The sequence below is a fragment of the Notolabrus celidotus genome, chromosome 9, assembly GCF_009762535.1.
Source record: "Notolabrus celidotus isolate fNotCel1 chromosome 9, fNotCel1.pri, whole genome shotgun sequence".
Classification (NCBI taxonomy): Eukaryota; Metazoa; Chordata; class Actinopteri; order Labriformes; family Labridae; genus Notolabrus; species Notolabrus celidotus.
Genome location: NC_048280.1, coordinates 8,957,322 through 8,980,257, shown reverse-complemented (window position 1 = coordinate 8,980,257; position 22,936 = coordinate 8,957,322). Strand labels below are relative to the sequence as shown.

The 22,936-nt window shown below is 39.7% G+C and overlaps 1 protein-coding gene across 1 annotated transcript; it reads right to left on the bottom strand.

Annotated features, from left to right (window-relative positions):
- Nucleotides 1–960: 960 nt before the first annotated feature.
- gldc (glycine dehydrogenase (decarboxylating)) lies at nt 961–20,668 on the bottom strand. The gene is made up of 25 exons (XM_034691604.1): nt 20,110–20,668; nt 19,899–19,977; nt 16,838–16,973; nt 16,248–16,412; nt 15,994–16,071; nt 15,674–15,821; nt 14,575–14,771; nt 14,378–14,474; nt 14,016–14,121; nt 13,604–13,743; nt 13,415–13,495; nt 13,165–13,262; nt 12,299–12,383; nt 12,154–12,195; nt 11,891–12,033; nt 11,136–11,211; nt 8,638–8,763; nt 8,366–8,515; nt 7,619–7,731; nt 7,369–7,507; nt 4,329–4,440; nt 4,133–4,228; nt 3,843–4,015; nt 3,669–3,749; nt 961–1,950 (listed from the first exon to the last, which is right to left on the bottom strand). The coding sequence occupies exons 1-25, from the start codon at nt 20,395–20,397 to the stop codon at nt 1,810–1,812; spliced, it is 3,090 nt and encodes a 1,029-aa protein (XP_034547495.1). The 5' UTR covers nt 20,398–20,668; the 3' UTR covers nt 961–1,809.
- Between the last annotated feature and the right edge of the window lie 2,268 nt (nt 20,669–22,936).

Here is a 22,936-nt window from a genome sequence, read left to right as displayed (position 1 = left end):
GGGTTATGATTATGGTTTTGATTAGGTTTAGGGTTATGATTAGGGTTATGATTAGGGTTAGGGTTGTGATAAAGGTTATGATTAGGGTTAGGGTTATGATTAGGGTTAGCGTTATGATAAGGGTTAGGGTTGTGATAAGGGTTATGATTAGGGTTAGGGTTATGATTAGGGTTAGGGTTATGATTAGGGTTAGGTTTTTGATTAGGGTTTTGATTAGGTTTAAGGTTAGGGTTAGGATTAGGGTTTGGGTTGCGGTTAGGATTAGGGTAATGGTCACATTTTGTGTGCCTCCTGACGTCAGGGCTAGGGTTAGGGTTAGATTGCTGTTGCACCTTGACATGTGCAACTGTGCAAGTGCCCGCTCAATGTTGCTTGCAGGCTTAGTTTTGTTTTATTCTTATTCTTGTAGTTGATAGAAACTGTTAAATAAATATAAAAGTGAATATCAATTACATTTTATCAAATTGTAAGATGATGCCAAAGATCTGTTTGTTTCGTTCAAAAATGTGTGGGGCAGGTTAGCTTTATGATTCAACCACATGCCCTGCATGACAACAGATTTCTTCGCACTGGCCGCTTGTTTGACTCTTTGCTGCAATTCTTACCCCTAAACCTTACCCCCCTTTCCCATAAACAAAGGCAAACATCCCCCCAAAATATCACTTAAAAGTCAAAATTGTCATCATTACTAGACAGACATGCATTAGTGAGGGAACAGTCTGTTTGTGCTTGAAAGAATGACGCATAAAATCCAAAATTGTAAAATTTCTCATGGAAAAAGCTGTTGATTTATTGTATGTCACATGAGAGAAAATATGTAATAGTGAGGAAAATGTATATAAAATTGTTGAAGTGCTTTTAGCTTGATGAAGACGATGGTCAATGTGAAGTAGAAATGATGTGAGTTGAAGAGTCACCACTAGATGGCAGTATTGCAAATGTTAGAAAAATGAAACAACATTCAACAACAAAAAACCTTTAATACAGTCACATTTGTAAAGACAAAACAGGATTAGAAAAGAATTAATGTAAAATTAACAGTAAGACTATTCTCAGCTACTTGTTGAACAAATGTCACAATAACATTAAAACATTTTCATAAAACAGACTCATATTAAAAAAGGCCTACAGTAAAGTACCTCCTATGTCTTGTCAGGTTTTTGAAAAAAGGGAAAGTCAGGGCAGCTATTTTACACAACACAAACTGAGGCACGGATAGCTTTTTATATGAGTCTAAAAAATTATCTGTACCCTGCTTTAAGCACAGTATTTCATAGCTGTGTTAACGGAGCAGCCTCAGTGTCCTACACGTAGCGTGCTTTTTTTTTTGCAATCTGTAGAAGCAAAAGTTGCACCTTTTGGTCCACTGGAAGAGTTCGGTAAGGAGGAAAAACCCTGTAAAGCCTGGTCCCAATGTCCACCTCGCAGACTTAGTCACCCACTTGTGTCAAGAGTTCCTGCAGACTTGTTGTGTGGCTGCAGGCTTGACGTAGGGGAGTCATTCAGCACACAGGGGAGTCATTTTAAAAACAGGGATGACCTGGGAAAGGTTTTAAATTATCAAACAAATCGGATTAAATATAGATAAAGACTGACATGTTTTGGTCCACAAGAGTTTTGTTTTTAGAGTATTTATGAAAAAGTCACTCTGTTTTACCAAACTGTAAATAAGGACGTCAAACTATTTCCCCCAGCTAACTTTATTTCCCCTTGTAGAGTTTTGAGCTCCCACACTGAGCTGATGGATGTTAAGTCTGAGAGGTTGTGGAGGTCTTCAGATAGACATTGAGACTGGAGCACGGGGAGCGTCTACGAGGAGGCTCTCTTCTCCTCGTACGGAGACTCGTAGGCCTCCATGGGAGGGCAGGTGCACACCAGGTGCTGGTCGCCGTAAATGTCATCAATTCTGGAGATACTTGGCCAGAATTTTGTCTCAGGCCTGATGAAGGGCTGTAAAACAAAAAGGAGGGGAAAAAAAGTGTCATTTCAGGCAGGTTGTTATACTATCACAGCATTACTGGGAGGACTGGGCATGTGTGGACAAGGTCTGTGAGAGATGTTGGAGATATCAGAAGAAGTTTAGCACTGACAGTGGATTCAGATGAGGAGAACTAATCTCAGTTCAGCGCCAAATCAAAGGTAAAGGAAACTTGTCATCTCTCTCTCTCTCTCTTACTTCATTAAAATGTAAAGGTGAGAAGAGGTAGAGCGTACAGCCTAACCTGGCAGGAGCGCATTCTAGCCCGAGAAGGCTGCTCACCCTGGCTCTGCCTTCCATGTCCTCTTTCTTACATCTCTTTAGAGACACTTTCTCTGTATCTATATGTATGTATTCTCCTCCTCTCTTTCCTCATAGAAATTACAGGAGTAGGGTTGGGGTAGAGCATACAGCTTACCAGTGTACAGCCTGGTAATCTAGTGTGGATGAGCTTAATAGGCCTCTTTCTTACATCTCTTTCCCTTGTACTTATTTTTAACACGGTCTTAAAGTGTAACTAAACCCCAAACCACTTTTTTTTTTTAGCTGAGAAATATTTATATGGTGATTTAGTAGTGCTGTTAATCAATGTGGGTCTTGATCCCAGCAGTTGAGCATAAAGTATTGAATTTCCTCAAATTGTGTTGAAAATGTGTGTAGAGACTGCCATCTGCAGGTCGAAACCAAGCGGCAACATCTGGTCTCAAACTATAAGCCCATGTGGAAGTGTTATAAACTGCAATTCATTGAGAATCCGCTTAAGGCTGGCTGCAGAAACATCCAAAAGTGTCAGAACCCCAAAAAATCCCAATACACATTTTTTTAAATCTAATTTTCAACTCCACTACTAACAGTTTAATCAAGATTTAGCCCATTGGTGTTCTTTAATTCTCACAGATCATGGTTCAATGAGGAGAACTCACTCGTTTTTCATCAAAATTTATTTTAAAACTTCTTTTAATGTACATTGGAAAGCCCTGAATATAAATACGATTTTTTTTTTGTATAAAGTGATATTGATAAATTAACATGACACCTCTTCTGTCACATGCTGGCCAGGTTTTTATGCTGCATTTAGCTGGTTTGGAAGGCATATATTGCCTAAAATAGACTTTTAAAAGGGTCAATTTGACCCACAACATAACAGGAGGGTTAAAAATGTACTTCATAGATAATGCTCCTCCTCCTCACGTTGAAAGGAGAAGTAAGAGAGAACAGACAGGCTAGAAATCTTAACCTGAAAGATAATTAAAATGTAAAAAAAAAAAAATCAAAATCACAAAGAATTTATTTTATTCTCTACAGAGGCCGTTGTACACAAAATAAATACAGTAATCCTTGCATCAGAAAACCAAACATTGGAGATGGTTTCCATGGTGTGTTGACGCATTGTGTTTTTTCCATTTATATTTGTTTGTTTATGTCACTCTATTTTAGTTCCAAGACAGTAGATGTAATTTTGTTGCCTTTATGTCCTGTTTCTAAATCTAATTTTATATATCAACTAGAAACAACCAGAAAAAAAAACACAGAACTCTGCTTCCATTTTTGCTGCTGCAGTTCTTACTTCTCGCCACTAGAGCGCAACACAGGCCATTAATTCATACTCCGTACCACTCTTTGACACTGCAAAAAAAAAGTAGTTGTAGCATGGGATGGTAGATAAAGACGGACAGAAGAGGACACTCACCAGGGGGAAAGCAGCATACTCCCTGGGGTAGGGTCTGTCCCAGGTGGAGGAGGAGATGCAGGCCAGAGAGTGAGGAGCCATCTGTCAACAAACACACACACATAAAGACTTTGTACGAAGTGAGAGAATACATTCCAGCAGCTGATATATAAACGAATCAAACCTGTGGCGTACCTTAAGCGGGTTGATTCGGGAGTCCATCCTTCCTTCCTCGATGTCAGCGATCTCCTGTCGGATACTCAGCAGGGCGTCACAGTACCGGTCCATCTCTGCTTTGTCCTCGGACTCTGTTGGTTCGATCATGAGGGTTCCAGCCACCGGCCATGACATGGTGGGAGCATGGAAACCTGGACACCGGCACAATGAAAACACAGATCCAATCAACAAATCAACTTTTACAGGAATGTAGCTTAAGCAGCACAATTTGAGTTACAAAACAAGGAGGAATAAACAACTCAGCTGACCATAGTCCTGCAGCCTCTTGGCCACATCAACAGCCTCAATGTTTGCAGTCTTCTTGAATGGCCTCACATCCAGGATGAACTCGTGGGCAACAAAACCTATTATAAAAACATCAAGTACAACATTTAAAATCTTAAAAACAGAAAGTCTTCAAAAAAAATTATCCCAGACATCCCAGAGATGATTGTACAGCTGTACCTTTCCTGCCTCTGAAGAGCACTTTGTAATGACTCTCCAGCCGCTTGGCCATGTAGTTTGCATTGAGGATTGCCACCTCTGTAGCGTGAACCAGTCCTTTAGATCCCATCATCTAAAACACAGAACAAGATATCTTCTTTTATAACACTCACTGATAAAATGAAGAGTGTGCATGGAGTGACTGACCCTTTTTGGAGGAGCCTAAAGAACTCTCTCATCGCTCTCGTTTTTGTTGCATCTAAGTAATATTAAAAAGTAAGTTGCTTCTCTTTTTTGCACTTTGTTTGCTTGCACTGTTCAGGTAGTGTGACCCTCTCCCTCCTTCTTCTCTGCACTCTCACTGCATCCAAGAGATTACGCAACATCTCAATCTAGAGAAGATAAGATATTCTCTCCAAGGCTCCGCTCTGAGATTTTGTGTAATCTAGCAGCTCCTTTGACCTTTTCAGAGAAAATGGAATGTAACACTATTATGCGATTACACTTCTGACTTGTTTGTCTCTTTGTTTGTGTCTTTGTTTGTTTGTGTGCTTTCATTTGTTCACAAGCCTTGAAAATTGACTGACTACATTTTTATTGTGCAGGCCTGGTGGGCTGGGTGGCTGTGTGAGATTTAATAGGACACAGTTTATTGTGATTTCTGCAAGAGACTGACAAAAAAGAGCTCAAATAAAAAGGAAATTTAAAAAAAATGGCAAATTTGCATATTAATTAAATTTTACCAAACCAGAATATTAATATACAAATTATGTAGTCCATATAATAACATATATTTTCAAATTTAATTTAATTTGTTTTCTTTTTCCCTTTTTTTATTCATCATTTTAATTCTCACAATCTGTTTCTATTTTCTCTGATGTGATGTCTTCTTCTCTAAACGTTTTATTGTCCTTTAATGCTTTTTAATTTTTTTTTACCTTTATTACAACAATGTATTGGTTTACTTTTTCATCCCTTTATTCTGTTTTATATGCATTTATTATTTTCAACCTTTTGACTTGTATTTTGGTTTTTGTGTTAAAATGTTCTACACTTCTCTCCGTCTGTTCAAGCTTTCTATTGTCATCCTCCTGAATTCTGCCATGCTTTGTTAGTCAAAGCACTTTGGATTATTATTATTATTATGATATCATTACATTTAACTTAATTATGAACTACTGACTGATAAAACATTCAGTAACCAAGCTTTACTTTTGCTCAAATGTCAATGCAGAGTTTTTAAATAATGATTGGATGAAAAGAAATGAAAGACAGTGAGGACTTTCTCTGAACAAAATGTTCTTTCAGAGTTGTGTATCATCTTTATCTCCTAGTTTCAGATATATAAACCCACTGCTATCACCCTATGTAGTCCAAAAATGGCAAATACATTTCCAGTGCTGAAAACTTCTGGTAGCAATAAAAGGGAAGCCCAGCTGCTTCACTAGTCTGTAAAACAAGTCCAAACTGTTCACACAGTCATGCTTAGGAACATTTCTGCCTGATAAACAGAAGATCAAATATCCTGACAGCACTGATTAACCTATGCTGTCCTGAGGTTCACTCACAGATAGTTTAAAACAAGTTCTCTCTGTTCTCTATGGGACTGATATGAAACTCACATGACAGCCAGGTGACTTAAACATCACTTATGTGATAAAGAACAGAAAGTTGGATGCCAAATAATGGGCCTCATTCACTAACAGTGCGTACGCACGAATACGTGCTTAAACTGTGCGTACGCACGTTTGAAGCACAAATCTGGGATTCATCAATATATTCTTACTTGAATTTGTTCTTACACTACAAAAAAATTTAGAACTTCCTCAGACAATGCGTACGCACAAATGATGACCAACTTTCTCACAAAATGTAAACACATACTCTTTTAACTAAATGCATGACATATTTAAACTACTTTCAGTAAAGGAAAAATATATTTTTTATTATAATTGGTGAAATGTACTATTTTAGACAACTTTAATAATAAACATTCTGGAAGACATCTCACGACCCCCCATTTGTTTCGAGAAAGTGTTCAAGATAATTCTGGCGTGCCGTGTTCATTAAATTAAATAAATGACCATTAGATGACGGTTGAATATCATCACTTTATCCCTCGTTTCGGGAACATATTCTTGATATGGAGGTGTCTCCAATAATCGCAGGCATTTTTTAATCATGAGCTGTCAGATCAGGTGGTCCTTGTCCTCCTCCGGTTTCCTTCCTTCTTTTCTGTTCTGCTAGTCTTTTTTCTTGCGTCCACTTTAATATCAAACCTTTTTTTCTTATCCTGAGCCACGGTGCGAACCTCAGGAGACACAGCATTAACAGCCTCAGTAAGAAACCCAGGCTTCATTTTTCTGTCATGGTGACTCCTGCTCTGATACGCTTCGGAAAAGTGTTGATTTTCTTGCCTCAACCTCCGAAACAACCACCTCTCTCTCTGCCGAGGTGGAATTCAGCGTCTTGATGCACCGAACAGATGTCCTTATATAGATGAATAAGGGCGTGGTAGTATGCTGATTGCAGGTTGCGGGCACGCGCTTGTCAATTTAGAATGATTCTGATTCACTAATATACGCACGGTGGTGAGAACAAAATTGGCTGGTACGCACGTGTCATGAATCCGACGGTGATTTTGCGTAAGCACTTATTTTATGCGCAGAGTAAGAACATTTCTACGCATTCATTAGTGAGTGAGGCCCAATGTGTATATGCACAAGAACATATTTCAACACCTCTGTCTTACTGAGGAGACTTTAATTGTTCAACCTGTCAGAGGTGTTTCTGATGAATAAGGCTGTCAAATGAATCCTTCTCAGCTGATTCAACTGAACACAGACATAAAATGTGTGTGCTGCAGTAACTCTCTTTCAGTTTATTCATTGACCGACAATATAATCCCCCATCTCCCCTCATCTACTTGTCCTTCAGTATCAATCTGCCTAAAACTACCTTGTCCTTTGCTCTCAGGTATGTTTGAAGACGTTTTTTGGCATCTTAATTAATGTTGCCGGCATGAGGTTATAAAACATGAACATCAATGATCAGTGCTGACCTTGATGTACGCCCAAGAGATCGGCAGGATGGCGCTGGAGCCCCAGGGAGCAGCACTGATGGTTCCCAGCGAGCTGCCGGTGTTGACCGACATGGGAACCACCGGATGGCTCGGCAGGAAAGGAGAGAGGTGAGCTTTACTGTTAAAGGAAATATGAATAAGTAATGACAGTCAAGTCACAAAGCTGAAATATGAAGAATGAAAGCGTGTTTTTACAGACTGAACATGCATGTGTGGGCTCTAGACTTACACTCCTATCGGCCCCATGCCGGGTCCTCCTCCTCCATGAGGGATGCAGAAGGTTTTGTGCAGGTTGAGATGAGAAACATCAGAGCCATAATCTCCAGGACGACACAGACCCACCTGGAAAACAGGAAGAATTACCTTCTGTTGACTATAGAGGGCGGGAGATTCATCATGGTCACTATTTTTTATGTTACACCACATCAGTGAAGAAAACAGGAGATAAAGGGATGGTGAAAACTCTTCTGTAGCCAACATGTGTCAAGTAATTTCACACCATAAAGATCACTACTTTGGAGCAGAGAAGAACTAACAGTTGACATCACAGACAGATTCTATGAGAAACTTAAAGTTAATGTGAACTTTTAATCGTGTGCCCTACTTTTACATAATGGGAGGGTCTAAATGAGAATTAGGTACAACAAAAATGTGGATCCCTTCAGCCATGTTTGAGCCATGTCTCAGTTTATGACAGTGTTCATGACCCTGTTCTCCCATCTTCTCAAAAGAGGAGAAATTTGGCATCCTAAAAGTTAAAGAGGGGGCAGGGTCTGTAAGCCCGTCAGTGATTGGTTGAAGTAGTGTTGGTGTTAAAGTCATCATCTGCATATTACCAGGAACAAAGCTTATCTATTTACAGCATGATAACACATCTATAAACCTTTACACTATTAGACTTCAGTTTCCACAGGTGACTCTTTACAAGAGCAGTGTTCAGACTCATGAATCTCACTGCTGCTTCTGCTTTTCTCACCTGTGCATTCATGTTAGCACCATCCAGATACACCTGGCCACCGTTCTCATGGATCAGAGCACAAATGTCTCCAATGCGCTCCTCAAACACACCAAAAGTGGAAGGGTATGTGATCATCATGGCTGCCAGACTGGCCTTGTGTTTATCCACCTAGAAGACAAGGCGTGATTAAGGAACCAAAGTCACACTAATGGAGACGAAAGACAGTAATGGTGACATGAGAAGTGCTCTAATGTTTGTAATCAGTGGAGCGGAAACAGTCCAGCTCTCACCAGGGCTTTGAGGTGTGCCAGGTCGATGTTGCCGTCTTTGTCCACCTCCACCACCTGAACCTTCATGCCGGCCATCTGAGCACTGGCTGGATTTGTGCCATGAGCTGACTTAGGGATCAGGCAGACCTGGTGTTGAAAAAAAAATCAATGCAGCAGCACAGAGAGAGGGGGGAAAATGCCTAGAACATGCCTAAAAGATAATACAGACTGTATGCATGTATTTCAAACCTTTTTATTTAGTGCTTAGAAAACAACTTTGATTCATTTTCTCTAAATTTTATATCCTCTAACTTCCAGGAGAGAATTTTCAAACTGCATGGATTAAACATCATTACAGCTGACTTTTTACAACCTGAGCGAGTTCAATATTGAAATATTTGTATTTAGGATCTCTGTCTAAAGTAGCATTGAATCAAAATAGATTAAAAAGTGTAAAATTGGAAACATTCTGGGATAGTGTTATTCAGTCTTTGGAAGATATTCTGTGTAACAAGATCCCCAGAGACCCCCGGATTGTGTATCTGGGCATGATCCCTAATGACTTGATCCCTGAAGAGGATATCTACCTTTTTAAAATCTTGATTCTTGCCTGCAAAAAAGTTGTTACAAGGAACTGGTTAAAAAGTGATCCTCCAAGTCCAGCACAGTGGTTGACCATAGTGGAAAATATATTCCATGGAAAAACTGACACATTAACTGCTAACTAAAGCATGGACCCATGATCAACGCTGGAATAAATGGACTGAATACCAGAATAAAAAGACAGGTGGTGATACCTGCTGTGCAGAAAAGACTTCATAAAACGACAATATAAATATTGAGAAGGAGCCCCTTACTATATTCATGTTTGTTTGTGTATAATTTGTTGTCAATATTGGAAAAAAGCAAATAAAAAGTTAAAAAGTAAGCTAGACTTCTGCACTGTGAGTAGATACTTGGTTTACAGTTTATTTTTCATGTAAAATGAGTAACAAAGTGTAAATATATATATTTATATTTATATTTATAATAAAGCAGGTTTGTAAGAGTTCAGCCTGTTTGGGGGTTAATGTAACTCTCCGTGGTTGATTTTTGATCCGGCCGACACCCACCTGCAGCACTAATATGTACCCTGCCAGTAGGTCACTAATTGATTTTATCCCTTATTAGGGTGACACTTCTGACATTTTGCAACTTAGTCACACAAGAAAACTGGGCGCTTAGTCCTGTGGGTTGGGAAACATTGACAAATGACTGACTGGGAAAACAGAGAACTGCAAGTCACCAGAGTGACCTGCTTGACAAAGTCTTAAAACCTCCTAATATGGAATCTTGAAAGCAGCGAGCCTATAGTGGGATCACAGCGATTTCAGCCCCTCTGTTTGCACAAATGGTTGTTAGTTTGGACCTTGACTGTTTCTAGAGATCAGGCCACTATCTAAGATGTCTATGAGAGAGCCATTAAAAAAAACAAAGGGCAAATTATCCTACAGGAAAAATACTGACTGTCAGCCGGTCTTTGATCTGCCTTATCTCTCAGTGAACCGATGCCTCTGCAATAAGTAAGTCAGGATACTGAAGGAATTTCTAACAAGAATACCTGAAATATGTTACTCTGTGATGTCAAAGTGACCTATTGTAGCCTTGGAACAATAAATCTGACTTTCAAGAGCTGAGGCTGATAGGGTGTATGTACCTGTGCTATTTATTAACTTCTGTCAGCATGCAGTCAGACATTACTGCTGATAAATCATTCTTAGATATAATCCATGTACCTGTAATCCTAATAAGAGACAGTACATGTGTGTGAAGTAATAAACCGTTGATCTGTTGCTTTAAGAAACACTTTCATGTTCTCTAAAGTTTCTGTTTCAGTCAGGTTTGTGCTCTAGCTAAGCTCCATTTCATTTGACTTATATTGAGTTGCCTTTCAGGTTTAAAAGCTTTAGCTCCTTTAATCTCTAAGACTTCTTAATACAAATGCAAGTATTAAGGAAATTAAAGTGATCTTATTTGGAGGAATGAGCTTATTTGGCAAAAGTAAGATTGGATTTAGGCCGCTAATGAGTGTGCTTCAAATGTCTGGTGATAGATAGCTTAGCCTAGCATACAGACTGAAAATCCTTGCTCTGATTGGCAATAAAATAATCTCTTTACTTTCACCTAAAAAGCCAGTAAATAGCATATTATTTCTTGTTTGTTCAACAAGTTGTGGGGTTTCTGGGTGGATTATGTGTGGGACTATTTTCTCTGAGGGAGCAGTGATTTTCTGAAGACATGCAGTCACCTATCTGTTCAGTGACCAAGCATTCCTTTGTGTTGTTTGTCCTGTAGTGCAGATAATCTGGAGACTGAAGCTTAATCAATCAAATCAATGTGTATTAGGTAACATTCTGAAATAAAACTCCAGAGTTCTGATATATATTCTGATATCTTTCACATAAAGCTCATTTACACAAACTCCTGTGGTATGACTTTGGTCAGGCCAAGCAAGCTGAGTCTCTTGAGAGCACACTTACACTTCTCCCGCTCTCTCCCCTTGAGTTCAGGTACGCTTTTATGGCAGCCAGACCGGCGTATTCTCCCTGAGCACCACTGAAACACAAGTGGAAAACACATAGGTTATGTACTCCACAACTACACACATCCCTAGCTCAGCACAGTTCAAAGAGCAGCCTGCACACATTACCAAAAGCGGACTGGTTACACTGGGATGGAAAGCCAGCAGCGTGATAAATCCTGGTCAATGTAGCAAAGTGTGCTATTAGTATAGTCTCTGCTGCTGATAAGTGGTGATAGACAGCAGAGGTGGGTGGGTGCCTTATCAGCTGCAACATAATATATGAAGCATGGAGCTCTTTGTTGCTACCAAATGATGGATCATAAATCAACAAAGTGTATGCTCACCTCTTTTTGAAGCACGTGCTACATATCCTCAGTAATGAGGCTAAAACTATTGACTGTCCTCAAACCTAATCCACTTACAAATACTTTAATGTTGTTTAATTATGACTATAAGGGGAGATGATTACTTACAAAGGTGGAAATCGATTTGTCTAAACCAAAGTATTTCGAATAATAAGTCTTTCATTAGCTGCCAATTGACTTTCAGCTTCTTTAGATCTGCTTAGGAAGGAAATCTGTAAATAAAGCATCCTTATTTTTCCTGAACTATGAGCAAAGAAAGTCTCAGAGATGCTCTGACCATGCTCGGCAGTATAAAGATGCAAGTCATGGACATGAAAACACAGGTTTTTGAGCAGTTTGTTTTTACCTGTTTGGCTGAAAGGAGATATTGTCATAGCCTGTCACCTCACAGAGGTCTCTCTCCAGCTGTCTGAACAGCTTCTGGTAGCCGTCAGCCTGATCCAGAGGCACAAAGGGATGGATGTTGGCCAATTCCTTCCAGGTGATTGGCTGAAGAAGACAAGAGAAAATGGTTGTCACAACTATCTGAAATCACTTTGAGTAAAGCTTGTAGGTTTGATCGTGAAAGAGGAGTCTCTAAATTGTCTTTAGATTTATTGAGTTACCAACCATAAGCTCTGAAGAGCTGTTGAGCTTCATCGTGCAGGAGCCCTGATGAAGAAGAAAAACAAGACTCTCAGGTATGGTGTGATGTGAACTCTGGTTGTTTGCATATCTAAGTAGATCTTGTTAGACTTCAAGCTATATTACACACCAGTGGGATCATGCTGTGCACCAGGGAGATGTCCTTGTTCTCCAGACGCTTCATGTACCGCACGATGTTGGTCTCTGAGTGATAACTGGAGACACACAGAGAGACAGATGTTGGGTTAAAGCAGCACATTTTACTCTCTGAGCTAATATAACATATTTGGTTACATTCACACAAAGCTGACACCGAAAACCTGCCTTTGTAGATTATTAGCTGAATGTCTGACCAAGCCTTTTTTAATTGATGTTGCAATCATTAGTCAGAAAGTAAACTGAGGGCTTATGACATTAGAAGCCCTGATACCTGGCTGTGTTTATGACACTAATAAAAGATAACATGCTCCACAATGAGGAGCCAACAGACATGCCTGGGCTGCAACGAAGGCCTTTATTGATGATCTGCTGAAGCTGACATGCTCGAGATTCACTGTCATCTTGCTTTTGTCGAAAAATACATCCTTGATGGCCAACTGGCATAAAGACAGGCACAAGTGATGTGTTTTTGAGGAGTGGCAGGGTTTTTTATGTGCCTTGTTTGACAATTTAAATGATGAATGACTTTAAAAACAGAATAGAAAAAAAAAACTGAGCATTTAACATGATTGTGATTCCATAAACTAATCCAATCTTACCAGGAGGAAAAGCAGCACAGCTTCATTACAGGTAGCGTTATACATCCTTTTAAGATCAGGTCTTGTCTGTTATGTAACTTGGTAATTAAAGAATAAAAGCTCAATCAATATGGAAGATCAGAATTTAGAATTTGATGCCAAACATCATAAAAGCAGTTTAATGTCTGTGCAGGTTGTGGTGATTGGTACAGTGCTGCATTGTGTGCTCTAGTGTTAAAGTTTAATTGAAAATACCAACCTGTTGAAGACCTGGTGTGAGAGGTACTTGCTTGTCCTCTTGAAAGGACTTCCCATAATCCCCTTTACTCGCTCGCCCATCTTCTCAGCGGTCAGCTCCTGAAAATGCAGCATTTTAAATTAAAAAGGAGACATTTTTACTACTCTAACAGCTGTTCCTATACATCATATCCAATCTGATTAAGCAAATGACAAGGATGAAGCTAAAAACGGATTTAATGACAACACTAAGTGAATAATGAACGACTCACAGCTGAAGATTCACAGCCGAAGACCCAGAGCAAATCATCCAAGTCCCTCTCAGTCACTGTCTCATCCAGAGAGACACCCACCTGTCAACAGAGGAAGAGTTCAAACAAGGTTTAAAAAGAGAATGAGAGATTTTTAAGACGTTCATGTGGCGTTGTAGATCGTCTTAAGAACATAATATAACATCTTACCACTCCCTCGCTGTAGATTCTCAGATTGATCTCCCTCTGCTTGGCTCTCTCTAAGATGTCTTTGGCTGCAACGCTACAGTTGATCTTCAGAGTGTCAAAGAACATCTCACTGTGCAGCCTGTGTCCTGCCCTCTTCAGACCTGAGAGAAAATATGATAGTCAAATACTGTCCGAGTATACTCTCCATGTTAGTCTCTGTTAAGATTAAGGTAAGTTTGTGGAATCAAGCATCCACAGTTCGTCAAATTAAATCATGGAAACTACACCATTACGAGCAAGAAAGGGCACTTTCTTTTATTCCTTTATAGGCCATATGTCTAATTTTAACTAGTGGGACATTTTGGAAGAAGTGACTTATATACTGCTACAGTAAAATCTTGATTGATATATGGTTAAATAAGAAAGTATTTACCTTCTGCAAGAATCAAAGCAGCATTGTGAGTCCTCTCAGCGATGTGTCTGAGTCCCTGAGGACCGTGATACAATGCAAACATTGCAGCCATGTTGGCTAGCAGAGCCTGGGAGTCAGAGGTGGAAAAATAGGGACAAAAAATACTTTATAATTAGGATAATATTTTGTAAAAAAACAAACAAAAAAAAAACATCATAGGATGACTTAAAGAAAAAAAAGGAACTTATTACTAAAATTTAAAATTCCAGGTCAGTACAATTAATGACAGCAACTACAAAATACAAGCACACACTCTCCACCACTTAAGGGTTCAACTTGACTTTACTGTTCCCTTGATTTTCTGAATGCCAAAATGACCATACCTGTGCAGTGCAGATGTTGCTGGTTGCTTTGTCTCTGCGAATGTGCTGCTCTCTGGTCTGCAAAGCAAGCCGATACACCTCCTTACCAGCAGCATCCCTGAAATGAAATGTGTAAACCTTTAGACTGAGTCTTTATAAAGATCTTGGATCTCCCGTTACTGGTTTATGTACAAAAAAAACTTGCACGTGAGTCTTACCTGGTGACTCCAACCATTCTTCCAGGCATCATACGGACCAGGTTGTCTTTAACAGCAAAGAAAGCAGCGTGGGGGCCACCATAGCAGAGAGGAACCCCAAACCTCTGAGCGCTGCCCAGTGCAATGTCAACGCCAAACTCTCCCGGAGGACGCAGCACACAGAGGGCCAAAAGATCAGTGGCACAGCAAGCCAGGGCCTGGACAAGGAAAGAGCCCGGGTGTTATAAAAATGTATGCTCATTAAAAAATTCTGCATCAGAAGCACCGCTTTTAGAAAAACTGTTAATTGTAGTTTGTGTACATCCCAACATAACACAAAATTTCACAGCTACAATTCTTTATTGTACGTATACCACCGTGTCATCGGCGTAACACTTGAGAATTGCAAATTATCCGAAATGAACAGCCCCTCTACCCACATAAAGAGACAGATCACAACATGCATAACACAACACCTCAGCCCTTGTTACTGATATTAATTAATTACAACACCTAGTTTAGTAATCTCTTAACATTATATAGCATCATTTCTGCAAATCAAGATCTTTGAAATTCTACCACATGCTTTTTTCTAATCTCTAAATTTCACAATATCCTCAAAATGTTGTGTTGACGCCAAGCGGCAACCTCCGGTCTAAAAATATGAGTCAATATGGAAGTGTTAAAAGCTGCAGTTCATCGAGGATCCGCTTGAGGCTGGCTCCAGAAGTACCAGAAGTCACATACACATGAATGGGAAAAAGACGATATTTACAGCATTAACAAACATGTTTACAGCCTGGTACAAAAGATGAGTGTATTCTGAATAGCTCATTTCTCAAAGTCCTCTTACTGTGAGGGGGGTGAATTTTTTTCTAAAGCGGCAATTTTGATGATATTGAGATTACTAGTCTTCCAATGAGAGGCACAGCTGCCTGCAGGAACTCTGCAGCTGTTGGCTAGGAGGCTCAAAGCCTGCCTCTTTACGTCACACTGGCTCGACAGAAGTAATATGGCTGCCGCTGCCGATTGGCTTCAAAACAGTGCTTCAGAAACAGATGGATGACGTCACAAATACTACGTCCATATTTTATACAGTCTATGGTTGACGCTGTCTCACCCCTCCTTTGTGTGCCCGGTCCACCAGGACTGTGAAGTCTTCCACCTTGCCATCAGTGTCTGGATACTGGAAGAGCACACCACTCACATCCTTCCCAGTGAAGTCCATCTCGTGAGGCATCTTCAGCACAGTTTTGACCCCGATGTAGCTGCAACATGACAGTGAAGACTTAGAATGTAGACATTGTTTCTGTATATCTACTATACTTACTACAGGAGAGTACATGTATATGTTTTGTTTCCTGTTTATCATCTTTGTATCTCTACACACAACTTTTATTTGATAGAACAGCCAATAAATTGTGTGAGTGAAAGACATACTTGGCTCTGGTCTGCACCACAGCAATGGTCTGGGGATGGCAGCGTGGGTCAATGTAGAAGATCCTTTTTTTGTTTTGTCTGTGAGGAGTTCACACAGAAAACAGATAAGAACCATAATGAGTTTCTCTATATGGCCAGAATGCGACTTCATGCGACTTTAAAACTCATCTGATGAATGAATTAAACTTTATCTGATCAGCAAAGATTTTTCACAACATCTTAGACTGACTATGTGAAGTAAGTTTTGTAAACACCTGTGGCAGAGCTGCATGGCCTCGGCGGCGGCTGTTCCCTCGTCCAGCAGGGATGCGTTGGCCACAGGCAAGCCAGTGATGTCACAGATCATGGTCTGGTAGTTGAGCAGCGACTCCAGGCGACCCTGAGAGACCTCTGGCTGGTAGGGAGTGTACTGAGTCACCCTGGGGACAAGACCAACACAGTGAATCAGCAGTGTGCATGAACAATAGCACAAAGCTGGTGGTATTCAAGGAATAGAAACAGGGCAGTGGAATGCATTGTGCTGCTCCCACCACCCAGGGATTTTACAGAAAACCAGGGTAAGAATGGTTGATTTGGATTTGAGGGGGAGGAAATGCTTGTTCAACAGAAAGCAGAAGAGAAGCACATCATAAGGTTTCTATTAGTCTAGTCTCAAGTCACCAGACCTCCTTTAATTAAAGGGCATTTCACCCTGTGATGCAGCAATTAAGCTGCAAATAAGAAGCCAAACCTTGTGAATATACATGATTAGTTATCTGTGACAGAATTAGAGAGAAAATAAGCTCACTGCACTGTCACATTTCTTCACATGTCTTCTTTGGGGGTCACCTGAGTGGAAACTCACCAGCCTGAATTCTCCAAGAGATTGCGCTGGATGGGCGGAGGTACAGAGCAGTTGTAGTATCCCATCCCAATGTAGGACCTCCAGACTTTGTTCTGTGCTGCGATCTTCTGCAGGGTCTCCAGAATCTCATTCTCACCTGAAAAACAAATGTGTGTCTGGTTATTAATTGGTCTTTCACTTTATGATAGGGTTGTATGTTTTAACAAAGTATTCCTGAAGCTGAAAGTCTGCAAGTAGAAATATCTGATATTAAATACTACCTCAGCTCATATTAACAGCCCATCCTATAGCATTTACAGCACAATAATTTATTAAAATTATACTATTTAATTAAACATCTACACCTTGAAAATTTGCATTTCTGTGTGACAGGAAAATTAGCAATGTCAAACAACATTTGCCAAAAGATCTGATGACCAGTGTCTGGTTTCTCAAGTGAGGAGCCGGCTGTAGAGGTAATAAGATAACAAAGATAAGTTTGGCATGCCATCAGTTACAGTACACTATAAAATCCTCTCAGGAGTCACAACATAGGATTTCTTTCACCAGGTAAAGCTAAATACAAAAGGGAAATCCTTTATAAATGAATAAAGGTTGAGGAGAAAATGCACTCATAAGACTTTTCCGTCAATCTCAAAGTCAACAGAATGATCAAACCCATGGTTTCCTCCACTAAAGCCAGTTATTTAGCCTCATTCCCCAGTGCTGTAAGGAAACTCTGCCAATGCACAACGAGTCTCTGAGATTCCTCTGGCCTTCCTGGCTGCCTAGCAACTCCAAGGAATGGACAATACTGCCCGTCTGAACCAAGAGTCCTGACTACTCCTGTTTTTGGGAAATGAAAGAGTCCCTGCTGGTGAGAGAGACTGCAGCCAGTACACAAGTGGATATTTACGGCTTCTTGATCAGGATTTATGACCCGTTCAAAAACGAAAGGACACATCTCAAAAGGTTATTCCTCTTAAAGAACTTCAAATAAGTAACTTACTCAGCAAAATTAAGTCAATCAGAAAAATTTGGTACAAAGAACAAGAGTTAAAAGTAGGGGATTATCAGCAGGTTCAACACGAATTTTAAGTGTGTACTTTAGCGCCTGTGTGTGTGTGACTTGGTTTCAGCAGGGAGGACTTTCCCATGGACCCAGAGTTCTACTGGGCAGCAAAAAAAGCCTGATTCAGAACCATCCAGGAGGTCTATTGTTGAGGAGAGAATCCCTCGCTGGCTTTGCAAACTGAAGCCCTCCAAAGCTGAACAAGCAGAAAACCAGCACAGCCTCCAGTTTGTTCTTTCAGCATGGCTTTTCGCATTATGAAACCTGACAGAGAGTCAGAGATTCAGAAGGAATTGACACGAGGGTGGATCAGAGGGACGAGGTGATATGGGAAAGCACCTGAGGATTTCAGACTTCTTTGCTGATCGTTGGATTTCTTGGTGTTTAAGACGACAGACAGTTCCTACTGTTAAATCAACCTGTGATTGTAGAGTCCTGCAAAAGTGCTGTATCAGCATCTATTTATCATGCCTGATCACCACGTGGAGTCAAAGGACAGCTTACACTACATAAAATGTGACTAAAAGGTTCACCGTTTATCACCACACAAAGAGCCAAAGTATCAATAAGTCAAACAACAAAAAATATGTATGGTTCTAATTTATAATATATTTATACTTGTTCAATTTATAAATAGATTAATCTTCTACCTGCAAAAAAACACAAAATAAAATCATACATTTTCTGACTTGCTTTAATTTATGTAATAGTAAAATTAACATCTGTAGCCAAGTCAGACTTCAATCCTCATGCTTGGCTTCAAGAAAGTGTGACAGGGTCTTTTTTTGTGTGTTTACAGGATTAGCTCCAAGCAATAACATACTATTTTGCAATTGAACTTATAATGGGATTAATAGCTGGTTGTGACATAATTACTTTGCTTAATTTAATTTAAATAACATCAAGAAACCTGTGATTAAAATCAACCACACAGTTTTTACAGGTTTTGGTCTCCATATTTGAGTGTTTTATCTTTATGTGACCTGGTATCAAAGGTAATGGTAATGTTTTATTCTAAGGGACATTAGTTTTAGATTGTTTTGTTGAATATGTGATGTAGACCTACATATATGAAATAGAATTTAATGCCTTGCTAATAGGAAATATGTTTACAAGATGTTGATTTGAACCATGCTGCTTTATTTTGTTTAGCTTCACAACCAAAACAGTGACAGTAGAAAAGGAGCCCATGCTTCTCAAATTAGCATAAGCCTCACTCCAAGCAGAAATCTATTTGCATTTGAAAGCATGTTATTTGTGTCCAATTCATATTCCAGCAGAGCTTAAAGATGATAGAAATTAATCTGGAATATGTGCTACCAAAGCTAAGTCACTGTGTTCTCTATGTCTTGTTTACTGGGAATCCCCTCAAATGTATCTGCTTTTATTTTGTGTTTTATATGTGACTAAAAACTAACTAATTCAACTGGAACATTGAGTAAATACTGCTGTGATGTACACATATTGCATAGGACAATAAAAAAAACAACATCTGGAAAAACATCCAAGCAAATCCCATGCAAAACAGGCTGAAGTCACCTTATTAGGAACCCCCTCGGCTGTGATGTAATGTGAACGCTGTAACCAGATTGAACTGGACTTCAAACCGGAGCACAGGGCTCAACTTTACACTCCAGTTGCCATCCTATGAGCATCGGCTTCCCAACAGGAGATTGGTGCTGCTCGCCGAGTTTCGCAAAAACAACTCCTAATATGTTCAAAGGAAGACTTAACAGAGGGGAGAGCGCTCCGCGGCACACAATAGAGGTGCAACCTACATTTCAGCCTCTCACTTGTCTCCATTCAGCGCCCGAGCCACAGTGCAGAATAGATGGAGACGGACTGGGAGGAATATGTTGTGTTTTGATTAAATTCTGCATTTTACGGTGGAAATTGCACTATTACATCGAGGTTGATAAAGCAGCTTTTCAGCGTTAAGATGTAAACGTCCGACAAAGAGGTTTTTATAAACTGACTTGGAGAAATATATCAAAATGAAAATAAACTCACAGACTGGATCATCCATTTTCATACTCTTCTGAATGCGAATGGATGCTGGCACTGTGTTTTCGATCAACTGGTCGATCGTCTATAGGAGAATAATAAAAACAAAAGAATCAGAAAATATCTTCATTCTGCTCAAAGCATGTTTCCACAGTGGTTAAATGACAAAAGAGAGCGTGTTTTGCGCCCAATTTCATGTGGATGAGTAAGATCTTACCTCAAGTCCCAAAGCATCCAGCATTTCTCTCTTCTCCCTCTCACCTGGACCGATGTGCCTCTCTGCAAAATCATCATGTCTGGGAAAAATCCTCTCAATCTGCCTGGAGGAAACAGCCGCAGACGTCCTCAGACCCCGGGCTGCTGTTGTTAGGGATGCCCCGCTGTTTCGGACCCTGCACTGAAGTTTCCAAACCACGCGGCTCTTGTCACTCAGATGCCTGCACGGTGCGCTTGGAGTCACCGACTTGGCCAAGAAGATCCCCCAGGACTTGGCGCAGCTCTGCATCTCTAAATCACTTTGCAAGACAAGTCTGCAAAAACTAGTGACGCCTTGTCCTCCCCTCTCTCGGCAGACTTTTCCCCCCACTGAGACTGATGCGCTCCCTGCAAGAGACTCTGCCAACTCCTTCAAACTGCAGAGTTTATACAACTGCACAGTTGCACAAGAGCGAGCCAATCAGAGAGGAGACGCTGCGTGACGCGGTGAGGAGCCACGGTCAAACAGCTGCTAAACTTTCTCACGTGCCCACCTTCCACTGACCAAGAGGAGGGGAGAAAAGAGGAAAGAACAGAGAAGTTTCTCTGATTTATTACAGCAGCAAGGCTGAACGTCAAAGTCCACGCTGAACACTGAGTCAGACTAATTCACATCAAGGTGTGCTCAGTGATTATGTGAAAATGCAGGTAGTCATAAAGCTGCAAGGGCAATGGAATATTACATTACATTTCAACACAACAACTTGAGCTTCTAGGTCTTAAACCAACATCCAGTACAGTGACATGTGTTGTTTAATATTAGGTGTTTGTGCCTTCACAAGTGCAGAAATTTAATATAGTTCCCCATGGCCTGCCCTTAAGTAGTGCATGCTAAAACACCCTTCAGTGGAGAAGAGAAACTTGGAAGTTTTCAATGAAATGCTCCTCAAATGGTGTGTACTTAATGAAGCACCCTCTAGACTGCAATAAAAAAAATCAAATTTAAGGTCTTTTAAGTGTCTAAACCATACTTATTCCTTCTAGGATACCCTTAAATGAAGATATTCAATATAGTGTCCTACCTGTGTGCCCTGCCAGAGGAGAAAACAGAATATGTATAAAATTCCCTTCAAGTAGAACCCCCCCAAGAATCTGCCTCTAATGTGCCCCTCAAATGGAGAGATTAAATGAATTGCTTCCTGTTGTACCTTTCTATTGGAGAAAATAAGTGATTGCATCATCTTGGTTGTCCTTGAATGGAAATGATGTAAACTTTGATCACTGATATAAGTTTCTTTGTAATCTAGGGAAAGCTCCATATGTATCATTTGTTTGTGTTTATATTTGTAGTATCAGTTACTTTACTGAACATTTGATTTCAGGGCAAATTTCAAGAGTTTGTTGTGCATTGTTAGGGTACAAATTGTCACAGATCAGGGGGCTGTCACTGTCTTTTTATCTTTGACCTTCGTAACTCTTGCCTTGTTTACATCAGTGCTGTTCTGAAAAGTGTTGTTGTCACTTCTGATGACACGTTACTATTGGCTGAGTAATATTTGTTGTTGTGAAACACCTAACTCTCCATTTGAGTCTGGATTAAATTTACACTAACTGGAATAACAAAATGAAAACAGACACCCTGAGATGAGATCTGTTCAATTTAGGGAAACAAGAGACAATGTTAAAAGGAATAAACTTCTTTTGATTGCTACGATTATTTTAATATGGGCAACCAAAAGGCAGCCATAACAAACAGTGTTGACAATTGTAAACAAAAGAAAAATATATCAACAGGACTTTGAGATGCTGATAATCAAAAATTTTTTGTAATGCAAGCCACATGTGGAAAGGCAAAATCATCTGAAGTTAAATAAATATTTCAGCTATTTTCTCAGGACTACATCCAACATCTCTCACAGTGTGTTGATTCTTCAGTCCATGATGGTCACTGAGGAGGGTTTAATGAGTTGGTAGTGGGAGAAAACAAATCACATTTTAATGCAAACTCTTTTTCATTTCCATTTCCAATTTTATTAAGCTTCTCAGAAGGAATAATCGTCCCAAGCACCACTTTGTAGTGACTTTTTTGATTGCGTGTGTGGTTTACTAAATGAAAAAAAAAAATGCGAAAAGGCATGCTTTTTAAAAATCCTTCTTTTTTGTTTTGTCAAAACAACAGTCTGAAATCCAAAGATATTAAGTTTTGAATGACATGAAACGCAAATTGCAAGAGCTGCAAAGAATATTGGTATTTGGGCATTCATTACCTGTACTTCTGATTGTTAATCAAAACTTCTTATCCTTGAGAACCTAAATTGCTTCTGTGATTTACAAAATGATGTAGCCTTTTTCAAATTGGCTTGGTGCCATCATTTGGTCTAATGGACAAGCTTGAAAAGTCTGCAACAACTGACATGAAAGGAAATGGTCCTCTTTTAAACTTTCATTGGTCTTGTTTTCAAAGTAGTAGAATCATTTATAGCTTGATTCAATGCCTAAAGAAAAAAATAAATTTTATTTTAACTACCATTAATGTTAAATAAATGAAGCTTCAGGGATAACTACAAACACTTCAAACTGAAGGCAACTTTCTGTCTTTGCTTGCACATTTGTCTCCATATTTGTTGAACAAAGATGAATTAAGAAGCAGATGAGTTGGGATCTTTCTGCACCCTTGTGGTGAAAACTGCTTCATGCATCTTTGAGTTCTACTAGCACCAATATCATTGTACTCGTTACAATTTCCCCAACTATGTATGTCGATTCTCCATAACTGTTGCTGATTTCCTTTTGTCTGTCTGCAGTTACTCGAGCCCCACATGGCAGCAAATGAATATAAGTGAATAATA